The sequence below is a fragment of the Mastomys coucha genome, unplaced genomic scaffold (genome assembly GCF_008632895.1).
Source record: "Mastomys coucha isolate ucsf_1 unplaced genomic scaffold, UCSF_Mcou_1 pScaffold15, whole genome shotgun sequence".
Lineage (NCBI taxonomy): Eukaryota > Metazoa > Chordata > Mammalia > Rodentia > Muridae > Mastomys > Mastomys coucha.
Window position 1 is genome coordinate 17,798,679 of NW_022196897.1, and position 13,333 is coordinate 17,812,011.

General features: G+C 45.0%; 1 protein-coding gene across 2 annotated transcripts in view; it reads left to right on the plus strand.

Annotated features, from left to right (window-relative positions):
• The window catches only part of Gle1 (GLE1 RNA export mediator), a 34,078-nt gene that overhangs the window by 4,645 nt on the left and 16,100 nt on the right, over positions 1-13,333 (plus strand). For both annotated transcript variants that reach the window (XM_031369626.1, XM_031369627.1), the window contains exons 7-12: positions 2,529-2,757; positions 4,413-4,525; positions 4,667-4,736; positions 10,787-10,929; positions 11,034-11,224; positions 12,591-12,720. In XM_031369626.1, the coding sequence (XP_031225486.1) occupies positions 2,529-2,757; positions 4,413-4,525; positions 4,667-4,736; positions 10,787-10,929; positions 11,034-11,224; positions 12,591-12,720 (876 nt within the window). The remainder of the gene's footprint in view (positions 1-2,528; positions 2,758-4,412; positions 4,526-4,666; positions 4,737-10,786; positions 10,930-11,033; positions 11,225-12,590; positions 12,721-13,333) is intronic.

The window sequence follows — 13,333 nt, forward strand, 5'->3', positions numbered from 1 at the left end:
AAAAAAAAAAAAAAAAGAGAAACCGTGTTTCTAAAAACAACAAACAAGACGAAAATAAGTAATGCCTGCCTGTTGGAGGAATAGCAGTCATCACCTGATAGCTGGGTGAGAGTTGAAGCCCCCTGCACGTTGGTAAGGCATTTGCCTAGCTCACACAGCCTTCTCGTAGTGTAGCAAATAAGAGATATACATACATTCAAATCAAGATTAAACCTATTTTATCTTCATTTTGTATATCTTCTATATTGTATATTTAGCTGTAAATCCCAAGAGAGAAGAACCATTAAGTAGAGTGGAAGAAGGAGGCGAGTATCTGACAGTAAGCACAAGATGAACTGACATGTAAAGGAAATGCATTTATCTGAGCACATGAAAAATGTAAAGATATTACAAATTAGGAAATATTGGCCACATACACTAAAATGTGATGTACTTGATTCAAAAAGTACTCCTACAGTTTGTGCAGAAGGACAGACTGCTGTCACTTTCTCTTTCCTCCTTTGAGAACACGAGTGAAGCACTGGCAGGTTGCTTTGAAAGCTGACACAAGACTTGCCAGATGTCCACCACTGAGAGGCCTGTGCCTGTGCCTGTGCCTGGTGAACCGAGCTCCTGCCCTCACAAGGTGGCAAGAAAGAGCTAACTTGCAGGAGTTGTTTGACTTTATTTTATTTTTTAGATTTATTTTCTTATTTTTTTGTATATGAGTACACCATTGCTGTCTTCAGATGCACCAGAAGAGGGCATCAGACCCCATTACAGATGGTTGTGAGCCACCATTTGGTTGCTGGGAATTGAACTCAGGACCTCTGGAAGAGCAGTCAGTGCTCCTAACTACTGAGCCATCTCTCCTTGTTTGACTTTTCATAGCTGTGCCTATGAGAGCACACACACTAACCACCAACTGCCAACCACACCCTTTTACCAAAAACAGAAGCTGAAATACAACTTCCAAATACTTAGGAATGACTTACCACTAATAGAAGTTTTAAAAATTACAACTCTGTTTCTTTATTCGTGAGGCAGTGTTGCCCGGGCTGGTTCAAACTCTTACCAACCCCCTCACCACCCCTCCACCCCCCAATCAGGCCTGTTAGTGCTGGATTGCAGACCTGCACCAACACACCCAGCTGAACCAGCATGTTGTCACAAACCCTGCCAGTTTGTTGTCCTTTTAGATTTTATTCTATATATACATGTGTCTACGTTCATGGATAGACACTTGTACGCCTTCACAGAGGCTAGTTGTAGGCCGAGAGTTCCTTGTGTTGTGAGCTGGGAACCAATCAGTTCCTAGGCAAAAGCAGCCCATGTTGCTCACTGCTGAGCCATTGCTCTAGCCCATTCTTGGGGGTTTTGTTTGTTTTGTTCTAGCGTCTCACTGTGTGGTGCCACGTGGCTTGGGACATAAAGCTTTGCTCCAAGGATTGAGAACCAGGACTGAAGGTGTATGATACAATGTACTTGGTTTTGTCACAGGCTTTTTTGTTTTGTTTTGTTTTGTTTTGTTTCGAGACAGGGTTTCTCTGTGTAGCCCTGGCTGTCCTGGAACTCATTCTGTAGACCAGGCTGGCCTCGAACTCAGAAATCTGCCTGCCTCTGCCTCCCAAGTGCTGGGATTAATGGCGTGCGCCACCACTGCCTGGCGTCACAGGCTTTTTAAAAAAGACTGCTCTGAGCAGCATTGCCGAACACTTTAGAACATCCTGGGGGCTGCTGGGGGCTTCATGGCTGTGATAAACCTTCTGTGTGTGTACATGTTCAGAAATCAGAGGAAAATTTTGTAGGGTCAGTGCATGGAGGTTCTCTATGGGGGTTCCAGGTATCAAATTCAGGATGTCCTAAGGGTTGTGAAGCAAGTAAGTTTATCCACTGAGCTACCTCAGTTGCTTTTTCTTTCTTTTATTTTAAAACCGAGACTCACTGTGTAGCCCTGGATGGTCTCAGAATTGCAGTAGTCTTCCTGCCTCTGCCCCTCAGGTGCTAGGATTGCAGGCATGAGCCACCACTCCCAGCTCTTTGAATCCTTAAGAGAACAGGAAATTAATAGATACCAACATTTGACCATGTGTACTCACTGGTCCAACTGATCCAGTGTAGAAATGTACTGTGTGGGGGATGATGAGATAGCTCAGTGAGTAAGAGCACTGGCTGCTCTTCGGAAAGTCCTGAGTTCAATTCCCAGCAACTGCATGGTGGCTCACAACCACCCATAATGAGATCTGATGCCCTCTTCTGGTGTGTCTGAAGACAGCTACAGTGTATTTAATGTATAATAATAGATAAATATTTGGGCCAGAACAAGCAGGAACTGAGTGAGCGGAGTTGACTGAAGCGGGGCCAACTAGAGGGAGCCCAATTCAATTCCCAACAACCACATGAAGGCTTACAACTATCTGTACAGCTACAGTGTACTCACATATATAAAATAAATCTTTTAAAAAAAAAAAGAAAGAAATATACTGTGTGTAATATGTCTCAGTTCCACAAAGGAAGTCAATGTTAAGTATTGTCTCTCCGTCTGACAGAGTGGCTATCCCACAGCAGAGAACCAAGCTGAGGCAGAGCGAGCTCTGCAGGAAATGCGGGGGCTCCTCTCAAATTTGGAACAGGAGATCACCAGAGCCTCTGAAGTGAAGAAGAAGGATGAAGAAGAGGCCCGGGTCAAGCTGCAGGAGTCACAGGTGCAGCAGGGGTCAGGGGCTCCCTCCCAGACCTCTGCACCTAGCCCAAGCCCAGCAGGAACACAGACTGAAGGTAGGTTGTGGTGGATGCAGTCCTTTAACTGTGTTAAGTATTAGGATATTTAAAAAAAACAAACACAAAGCAAAACCAAATGTGAATATGTCACACTACAGGACTGCCCAGTTCATTAGAACTCTTTTTGTTTGTTTGTCTTTTTGTTTTTGTTTGTTTTTTTTGAGACAGGGTTTCTCTGTGTAGCCCCGGCTGTCCTGGAACTCATTCTGTAGACCAGGCTGGCCTTGAACTCAGAAATCTGCCTGCCTCTGCCTCCCAAGTGCTGGGATTAAAGGTGTGCACCATCACCGCCAGGCTAAGAATTGTTTTTAAGATTTACTTATTTTTGTTTTATGTGCGTGAATGTTTTGCTTGCACGTGTATATGTGCACAACATTTGTACACATGTACTCACAGAAGCCAGAAGAGAGCACTGAAGTTACAGGGAGTTTGGGGCCTCCATGTAGATGCTGGTGTCCAGATAGCTAGACTCTTCAAAAAGAGTAGCAACTGCTCTTAAAAGTTGTAGAGGACTTTATTTACTGTGTGAATCTGCTGAACTGCAGTCTCTCCAGCCCCACTTCCATGATTTTAGTCATATGTATAGATATACTTGTTTAATATGTTAGAGGATCTGTAGTGACAATTTTGGAGGTTTGGTTTCTTTTTTCTTTTTCTTTTTTTTTTTTTTAATTGGTATTTCGAGACAGGTTTTCTTTGAGTAGCCCTGGCTGTCCTGGAACTTACTCTGTAGACCAGGCTGGCCTCTAACTCAGAAATCCGCCTGCCTCTGCCTTCCAAGTGCTGGGATTAAAGGCATGCACCACCATCACCCGGAGAGTTTTGGTTTCTTTAAAACAGAGAAATATTGTATGTTTTTGTTTTCATCCCAGGTGTGGGATATAGAACTGCTTCCAGTTTTCTACAGCAGCTGACGATGGTTTTGCCAGCTACAGTTTGTGGGACTGTGTGATGCTTGGAACTCTAGGGGCTTCTCATGGGGTGTGTAAATGCTAGGACCCCAAGAGGGGGCTTCCCATGGGGTGTATAAATGCTAGGGCCCCAGAGGGGGCTTCTCATGGGGTGTATAAAATGCTGGGGCCCCAAGAGGGGGCTTCTCATGGGGCGTGTAAAATGCTAAGGTCCCAAGAGACGGGGTAGGTTGCTTGTTTTTGGCTGTGGTTGAGTATTTGTGTCCCAAAAAGAAAAACAAATTAGATATCCTGCTGGTGAAGATCAAACTTGCCACATGGAAGTCAACACTTGTGATCAGCAGGAAGTACTCTAATAAAGTCTCTCCCTTCCAACCCCTGACTTTATTCAGGGATCTCTTTCCTTTCCTCTCTATCCTTTCTCTCCTATCTAGTGTTAGAGGGTTGGAAGAGTGGAAGAAAGAAGAACCCCTTAATGTAGCAGAAGTCCAGCTACAAGGATCGGCGTAGCAATGTGTTTAGAACAGCTAGTCAAATCTCTTTCTGCTTGCTATAGCAGGACCTGGACAAGCAACCCTTCTGTGCCTGTTTCTTGTTAAATGGAAAAAGTATTAGTATCTAGTCTGCAGTGTGATTGTGACACTGAAGCAGGCAGTGCATAGTCTAGTGCTTCAAACAGTCCTGGTTCAGCTGCCATGTTCCATAAGCTCACTGCCACTAAGGCCTGTCTTTTGTTCTCAGACCTGCAGGTGAAAGTACAAGATAGTACAATGCAGTGGTACCAGCAGCTTCAGGATGCTTCTGCCAAATGCATGTTGGCCTTCGAGGACCTGACCAGCAGCAAGGACAGTCAGGTAGGGGAGAGATGGGTGGCCAAAATTGTGGTGGTGTTTCTCACAGCCTGATGTTATAAAAGAACATCATGTTCCCTCATTCTCGCAGTATGTGCTCGGCTCTGCACAGCCCCATTTACCAGGTCACTATTCTCTTGGCAGACTAAAAAGATAAAGATGGACTTGCAGAAGGCAGCCACCATCCCAGTGAGCCAGATCTCCACCATTGCAGGTGGGTCCTTCACTTTGTTGTCTTATTTTTGTAAACTCCTTGATAGCTGTGAGGTTCCTACACAGTGTTTGATCAGAGCAGGAGAATATGGCTTAGTGGCAGGGCACTTGACAAGTATATGCAAGGGCCTGGGTTCCATCCCCACTAGCGCGTACACACACACACACACACACACACACACACATACACACATGTATGTTCCAATGTATGTTCTCTCGCTAGTTTTTTCTGTTTTTCTTCTTCAGACAGAAGATAGCTGGGTCTAGTAGTACAGGCCTATAATCACAGCTTGTTGAGGGAAAGCTGTGGCTGTAGGATCACAAGTTCAAGTACAGCTTGTATGAAGTACAAGTCAGTGTGATCCTATCTTAAAAGGAGAAAGTCAGAAGTCACAGGGATGGAGCTATTGTAGACCACTCAGATGCATGCTAGGCATACTACCTGAATCCTTAGTCCACAGAAAAGAAAAAAGGAATGTCTGTTGACTCTTTGTAGAGGGGTTCAGTTAATATTATTGAGCAGGAGGAGGTGCTGGGGAACATGGATCAAAGAAATCATATGCAAAAGCCATTGGCCAGTTTTTCTTTTTTATGGCTTTAGCAATTGAAGTTTTGGCCTAGTGTCTTCTACCACCAAGCCACGAATTCTAACTTGTTTGTATTGACGTAGTAGGCCACTGTGCAGCTCCTGCTGTCCTTGAAGTCATCTTAGCCCCTCACAACACTGGGAAGTCTGTTTATGTGACTGAGTGTGAGTGCAGGTGCCTGTGGAGGCCAGAAGAGGGCGAGGATTCCTTGTCACCTGTGAGCTGCCTCATGCGGGTGCTGGAAATGAGCCCTGGCCCTCATGCTTGACCAGCTGAGCCATCTTTTCAGCCCTGATTCATTTTTCCATAAGTTATGGATTAATAGTAAATTATTTATAATTATCTAAATAATCACTGCGGGATTGCTTTGGAGTAGGGTCTTACAGTGTAGCCCTGGATGTTCTGACCAGGCTGGGATTAAAGGTGTGCGCCATCATGCCTGGTTTTGATTACTTGTATTTTTGAGGTGGTGCTGGCAGTTTAACAGAGGGCTTTATATTGACATGCTAGGCAAACGCTTTACCAGTAAGGACACCCTGGCCCTCATCCCCCAGATGGCTTTTAAGTTCTCATGATGAGAACTTGGGAAAGAAGATTGGAGAATACCCACCTAGAAAGTAACTTAAAATCTTCACTGTTGCCGGGTGGTGGTGGCGCACGCCTTTAATCGCCAGCAGTTGAGAGGCAGAGGCGGGCGGATTTCTGAGTTTGAGGCCAGCCTGGTCTACAGAGTGAGTTCCAGGACAGCCGGGGCTACACAGAGAAACCCTGTCTCCAAGAAAAAAACAAAAAACAAAAAAACAAACAACCAAAAATCTTTGTTGTTTTCCTGTTTGTCCTGTTTCGACGTCTCCAAACTCCAAGATTGACATATTGGTACTCTACATATTGTAGAGAATAAGGCCAAAGAAAGACCCTTTAGAGCCAGGGCTCAGTTTCACACAGCTGTAGATGAGGCCTCTAGATTCCAGGCTGTATCAACAAGATATAGGAGAGCAGCTAGAGAGCCATTTTGCTTACTGTGCCCCAGTGGGCTCTCAACTTGATGCCAAAAAAAGCCCAGGAATGTTGAAGTTTGTGCCCTCGAGGCCATTTGGCCAAGCTTCCTTCCTGCCCTTTGTTGCCTGAAATTCTTTGTGGAACAGGGCAGAGTACAAATAAATCATAGTGTGCTGGGGAGTTAAAGTGCTGTTTTTTTGTTTTTTTTGTTTTGTTTTGTTTTTTGTCAGTGACAGCAGAGGGGCTGACTGCTGTGTCCTGCTTGTCCTCATTCCTTCCCCTTGACACATAGTCTATCTCACTTGAGCAGCAGCCAGGTGGCCTTCCTACCCTAGTCAAAAAGGTCTGCCTTTGTTCAAGTCCCCTGTTGCCTGCTGACTCTGCATTGTCTTCCTTTCTTTAGCTGGGTTCCTTTTGCAGTTTCTTCCCTTCAGCCTTTAAATGTGTTTGAGTGGCTTGTGTCCCAGCATTGGCTCCCTTGTCCTTGTGATCAGTCTCTGGTCCGGCCAGTGTTTGCATTTGGCCTGTGGACTACAAGCTTCTCACTGAGGCAGCTCTTGACTGCTGCTCCCTAGGCCCTGCTGCTTTCTCCTTTGTGAGTTCTTAAGTCTCCTAGGCCCTGCCTGATTATAGTGCTTCCTAGGGCTGCTGTGCCCACAGCACTGTTTATCCCTGTAACCCCCTGGTGTCAGATGTTACTTTTACACCAGTGTCTCCAAACTCAGTCCTGGTTCATTCCTTTTTTCCAGGTTTCAGAGTCTCTAGCAGCCATATTCGGACTTCTCTGTCTATCTGTGTTTTACCTCCCTCCTAACTACTTTATCTTCTCGGGGCCTCTTTTCCCTCCCTTTCCTTTAAGTAGCCAGTAGTCTGATAGACATCAGGCATGCTAGCTGGGAACCAGAAACAATCCACTTGTATGCACCTGTTCTGCTGGGAACCTTCTGAGACCTGGCATGCTCTGGAATTAGTGCTCAATAAGGTTAAGTGAGCAGAAGAAAAAGAACTTAATTCTCACTGAAAATGGCAGATAACAACAATCAGTGTAGGGAAGGTTTCCTTTTTTTTTTTTTTTTTAATTTACTTAAATAAATAAGTGTTAAATAATAATATAATAAGGCCTGGCACAAATATAATTTTATAAAACAAAACAACAGTAGTCAAGCATGGTAGCACATGCCTGTAATTCAAGCAATTGAGAGAGAGGGGGAAGGAAGGTGAGAGGGAGGGACCCTTGGCTGCATCACATTTTATTTTGTTTTTTGTTTTTTGTTGTTTTTTTTTCGAGACAGGGTTTCTCTGTATAGCACTGGAAGTCCTGGAACTCACTCTGTAGACCAGGCTGGCCTCGAACTCAGAAATCCACCTGCCTCTGCCTCCCAAGGGTTGGGATTAAAGGTGTGCGCCACCACCGCCCGGCCTAGGTAACATAAGATCCTGTCGTTTTTTTTTTTTTTTTTAAGATTTATTTATTATTATACATAAGTACACTGTAGCTGTCTTCAGGCGCACCAGAAGAGGGTGTCAGATCCCATTACAGATGGCTATGAGCCACCATGTAGTTGCTGGGAATTGAACTCAGGACCTCTGGAAGAGCAGTCAGTACTCTTAACCACTGAGCCATGTCAACCAGCCCAAGAGATCCTGTCTTAGAAGAATGAAATAAACCCTAAAGATCATGCCTGTGAACGAAGGCCTCAGGTCTGGACTCATAGCTCTGCTTTGTGTGCTGCTAGTCCAAGATCAGTCAGCAAGGGTTCCTGGGCCTCACTCTGGTAGATGAGTCCACACCACAGCAGGAGGACACTGAGATGAATCCATGAAGATCAGCTCTTTACCTGGGGAGGGACACACCTGTGAATGCTGACTCAATGGGCCTCGTGGGGAAGGTTTCTGAGTGTACATGAGCTAGTGGGTATAGTAGCCACATCTGACATGGGGTAGGCAGGGGCTGGTTGTGAATCCAGACTTGTTATGGCCCTTGGAGGCTCTTGGTAACAGCAGTAGTAGGAATGCCCTGGGGAGACATGTATAGAAATGGACACATTTAACATCCAAGTAAGTTCTTATATTCTGGAATGACTCATCCTGCCATTTCTATGATGTCTTCTTAATTCATTTTTGGTTTCTTCCTATAACTCTGGTTTAAGGGATATTTTTGAGTCATTTGTGAAAGTATCACTTCTGAAGGGATTATAGGAACTTGATATTTTCAGGTGGAGATGCTAATTAACTAAACCTTTAATTATAGATACTACAGTAATGAAAACAAATTCCGATCTCTTAAGCACAGGGGATAGCAGTATTTGTCCTGACAATAATCACAACCCTGTATCCCAGAGCCCAGTGGCAGTGGCAGGAAGGAGAAACTGTAGTTACCAATTCAATTCCCATCTTAATTGTTCATCTCCAGGGCTGGAGAGATGGCTCAGCGGGTAAGAGCACTGACTGCTCTTCTGAAGGTCCTGAGTTCAAATCCCAGCAACCACATGGTGGCTCACAAGCATCTGTAATGAGATCTGATGCCCTCTTCTGGTGTGCCTGAAGACAAATACAGTGTACTTAGATATAATAAATAAATAATAATTAAAAAAAAACACCAAAAAACAAAAAAACCCTGTTCCTCTCCAGTCCCATTTCACAGATTAATCATCTTTGGTTCCGGCATGAGGGCAAAGGCCCCAGTAGTCAGTGTTGCAGGAGCAGCCACTTCAAGGATTCTCCCACCATCTAACTTTAGTTCCTGAAGGGTTTGGAGCCCTTGGGTTCTTTGTACTACATACATTTTAGTAAATGTGGGTGTCAGCTCTTTATTCCTACAACAGACTTGGGAGGTGTTAGATTTATAAATGTAAGGTTATTTTGGCCTGCGGTTTTAGAGGCTTTGCTTTGTGTTCTTAGCCCTGTTGCTTTTGGCACAGCCTGGTTGGGGAACACTGGGCAAGCATCATGGAGCTGGAAGCTAGGGAGTGAAAAACAGAGTCCTTTAGACTCCTTCCTTCAAGGGTCTGTCTGCTCATCTGAAGACCCCGTGGCATCTAGGTGCCACCTGTTAGAGATTACCTCCCACAGTGCCTTGCAGAGGACCAAGCCTGTGCCTCACGGAGCTTTGGTGATCAATCAGGTTGTCCACCAATCAGTGGGCAATTGAAAATCCATACTATGCTGGAGTTTACTTCTGGGTCTCTAAGGGTAAAGGAATGCCAGCCCCAGAGAAAGAGACATCACCCAAAGCACAAAAGACTCTTAAAGGTCTTACGTACTCACCTGTGCATGCATGTGTGGAGGCCAAAGATTGACTAGGTAGCTTGCTCCCCCCCTTCTTTCTTTCTGGGAAGATTTATTTATTTACTTTATGTATGAGTGTTTTTCCTGCATATGTCTGTGTAACATGTATGTGTCTGATGCCCAGGAGGCTGGAACAGGATATTGGACCCCCTGGAAATGGAATCATGCACAGTTGTGAACTGCCTTCTTGGTGCTGGGAACCTGGGTTCTGTAGAAGAGCAGCCATTTCTTGTAACCACAGAGTCATCTCTCTAACCTCTATTTGTTTATTTATTTGTTTGTTTGTTTATGTTTTCGAGACAGGGTGTCTCTGTATAGCTCTGGCTGTCCTGGAACTCACTCTGTAGACCAGGCTGGCCTCGAACTCAGAAATCCGCCTGCCTCTGCCTCCCAAGTGCTGGGATTAAAGGCGTGCACCACTACCACCACCACCTGGCTACCTCTATTTATTTTTAAAGATTTATTTTGAATTATGTGTAGGTATGTGCAAGTAAGCGAAATGTCCTCCAAGGCCAGAGGCATCAGATCTCCCTGGAACTGGAGTTATAGATGGTTGTGAGTCACCCACCATGGGTGCTGGGAATCAAATTCAGCTCCTCCACAAAAGCCGTATGTGTTCATAATTGCTGAACCATCTTTCTACTTCCTCTACCTTATTTTGTTCAGTAAGACAAGGTTTCTTACTGAACCTGGAAATTAACATTTTTGCTAGACTGGCTGATAAATGGGTCCCCAGGATCTGCCTGTCTCCGCCCTCCTAGTGGTGGGGTTATAAGCCTGTGTTGTCACAGAGTTTACATGATGGCATCCCTAGCATAGGGATTCCAGCTCAGCTCATGCTTGTGCAGCAGACAGTACCCCATCTACTGAGCCATCTCCCCAGCCCTCAGTTAGATGTCTATCAGCCATAGTGTTGGGGCTTAGATTCTAAACTTTTAAACAAATGGATTTCTATAGGGGCTCTGCTTTGTCACTGCATTGTGAACGAGGTTGACATGAATTTATATGTTGGGACAAGGTCTCATGTAGACTAAGCTGGTCTTAGACTCACTCTAGCTGACGCCAGCCTTGAGTTCCTGGTCTCTCTGCCCTTTTCCAAAGTGTTGGGATTAAAATAGGTGTGCACTACTGTCCAGTTGCAGCATCATCTTTTTATTGCTTTTTCTTTTCTGCCTAGGTTCAAAGCTGAAGGAGGTCTTTGATAAGATTCATAGCCTGCTCTCAGGAAAGCCTGTCCAATCGGGAGGGCGTGCCGTGTCTGTCACTCTTAACCCTCAGGGGCTGGACTTTGTCCAGTACAAACTGGCAGAGAAATTTGTGGTGAGGAACCTTGTTGTCAGAGGTCTGGGCAGAAGAAGCTGCTGGACAGTACTGAGCCTGGCTGTGATACTAATTTGAAATTTTGCCCATCTTTATGTTCCTAGAAACAAGGGGAGGAGGAAGTGGCTTCTCACCATGAAGCGGCATTCCCCATTGCAGTGGTGGCATCTGGTATCTGGATGCTCCACCCCAAAGTGGGAGACCTCATTCTTGCTCATCTCCACAAGAAGTGTCCATACTCCGTTCCTTTCTACCCAGCTTTCAAGGAAGGGATGGCTTTGGAGGATTATCAACGGTGATATGGTTTTCTCCTCTCTCACTCACTCTGGGGAAAGTAGTAGCATAAGAATCTGAATGTGAGCACGCCTTTAATCCCAGCACTTGGGAGGCAGAGGCAGGTGGATTTCCGAGTTTGAGTCCTGCCTGGTCTACAGAGTGAGTTCCAGGACAGCTAGGGCTACACAGAGAAACCCTGTCTCAAAAAACCAAAAAAAAAAAAAAAAAAAGAATCGGAATGTGTTTTCACTCTTGCCTACAGCTCCTTCTCTATATTGTTAAATGTCCTGTCTGAAGCCATGACTAGCAAGTGAGGTTCAGGTTAGCCTGGGCTACATAGCAAGAACCCTATCTCACAAAAAAGGGTAAAACAATGTCTTTTGTTTAGGAGTTGTAGATTTGGGGGTGATAATTGATAATCACCACAGCTAACTGCAAAGAATAGTGGATCTGGCATCCAGGAGTCTTAGAATTTATTCATCTAATGACTTCACAAAGTAGCGTAAGCCATTTAAACCTTACTGAGAAGCTAGCTATCTTAGGGTTACTATTGCTGTGATGAAACTCCATAACCACAGTAATGTGGGCAGGAGAGAGTTTATTTCACTCACAGTTCCATATCACAGTCCATCATGGAAAGTAGGTAGGGCAGGAACCTGGAGGCAGGAGCTGATGCAGAGGCCATGGAGGAGTGCTGCTTCTTGGTATGCTCCTCATGACTTGCTCAGCCTGCCTTCCCACAATACACAGGACTACTAGCCCAGGGGTAGCACCACCTACAATGGGCTGGCCCCTTCCTTATCAATATGCCTTTATAGGCTTGCCTATAGCTGTTTAACGGAGGTATTTTCTTAATTGAGGTTCCCACTTATAAGATGACTCTGGCTTTGTCAGGTTGATGTAAAACTAGCCAGCACCTAAACTGTTTCCATTCAGATCCCATTATAGATAGTGTGAGCCACTGTGGTTGCTGGGAATTGAACTCAGGATCTTTGGAAGAGCAGACAATGCACTTAACTGCAGAGCCATCTCTCCAGCCCTGAAGCAGGTTTTTCACTGGTGAGTTTGCTTTGCAGAGCTTTTATACAGGAATTTGATCATTGATGCCAGTGCTTTGTATAGATATATTAATAATATGTGAGGCAAAGGCAGGCAGATTTCTGAGTTTGAGGCCAGCTTGGTCTACAGAGTGAGTTCCAGGACAGCCAGGGTTACAGAGACACCCTATCTCGAAAAACCCCTAAAAAGTGTGTGTGTGTGTGTACATATATAATAATAATATGTAATAATTATATGAAATGTTACTAGTAGTACCTTTAACCATAGAAAGAATCCTCTCTGTCCCCCTCATTTTGATGGTATTCTGGATCTATGTTTACATATAGGATGCTTGGCTACCAAGTGACAGATTCCAAGGTTGAGCAACAGGACAACTTTCTAAAACGAATGTCTGGGATGATCCGTCTGTATGCCGCCATCATCCAGCTCCAGTGGCCATATGGAAACCGGCAGGTGGTAGGTAGAACAGGCCTGCCGGGATAAGGGATGGTTGTCCAGCATCCGTAGCAAGTGCAGCCTTTGTGACTCAGCTCTCTGTTAACTGGGACAAACAGTTTTCATGGAGGAAACATGGACTGCTTGGTGGATTAGCACAGTAGTGAGTGTTTTCAGATCTTTCCCTTGGTGCAGTTTCTTTTGGAGCCATGGTAAGGGAGAGCATCATGGCAGAAGCATGTACAGTACAAAGCTGCTTTTGGCAGCTGGCATGTGAAAGATGCCAAAGGCTTTTCCAAAGGGTGGTGGGCATCCCCAGTGTCACCTTCAAGGGTATGTCTGTCTCCATTGACCTAACTCCTTCCATCTGGGCTCAGCCTCCTAAAGGAAGTTCTCACACTTTGAGTAGTGTCACAGGTGTGAGAGCAACCTGCAACTCAGCCTTTGAGAGCTCTCAAGCTGTCCTTTAGAGTGGCTGCGTTCTTGGAGTGATGGCGTAAAGAGAATGGCAGCCTCACGGCTGTATTGGAGAAGTGGATGTTGATTTGTGGACTACTTTTTTGAATCAACAAAAAAGTTCAGTAGCTTAGTTCCAGCTATAAAGAACTAATCTTAGAACAGATTCTACATGTCA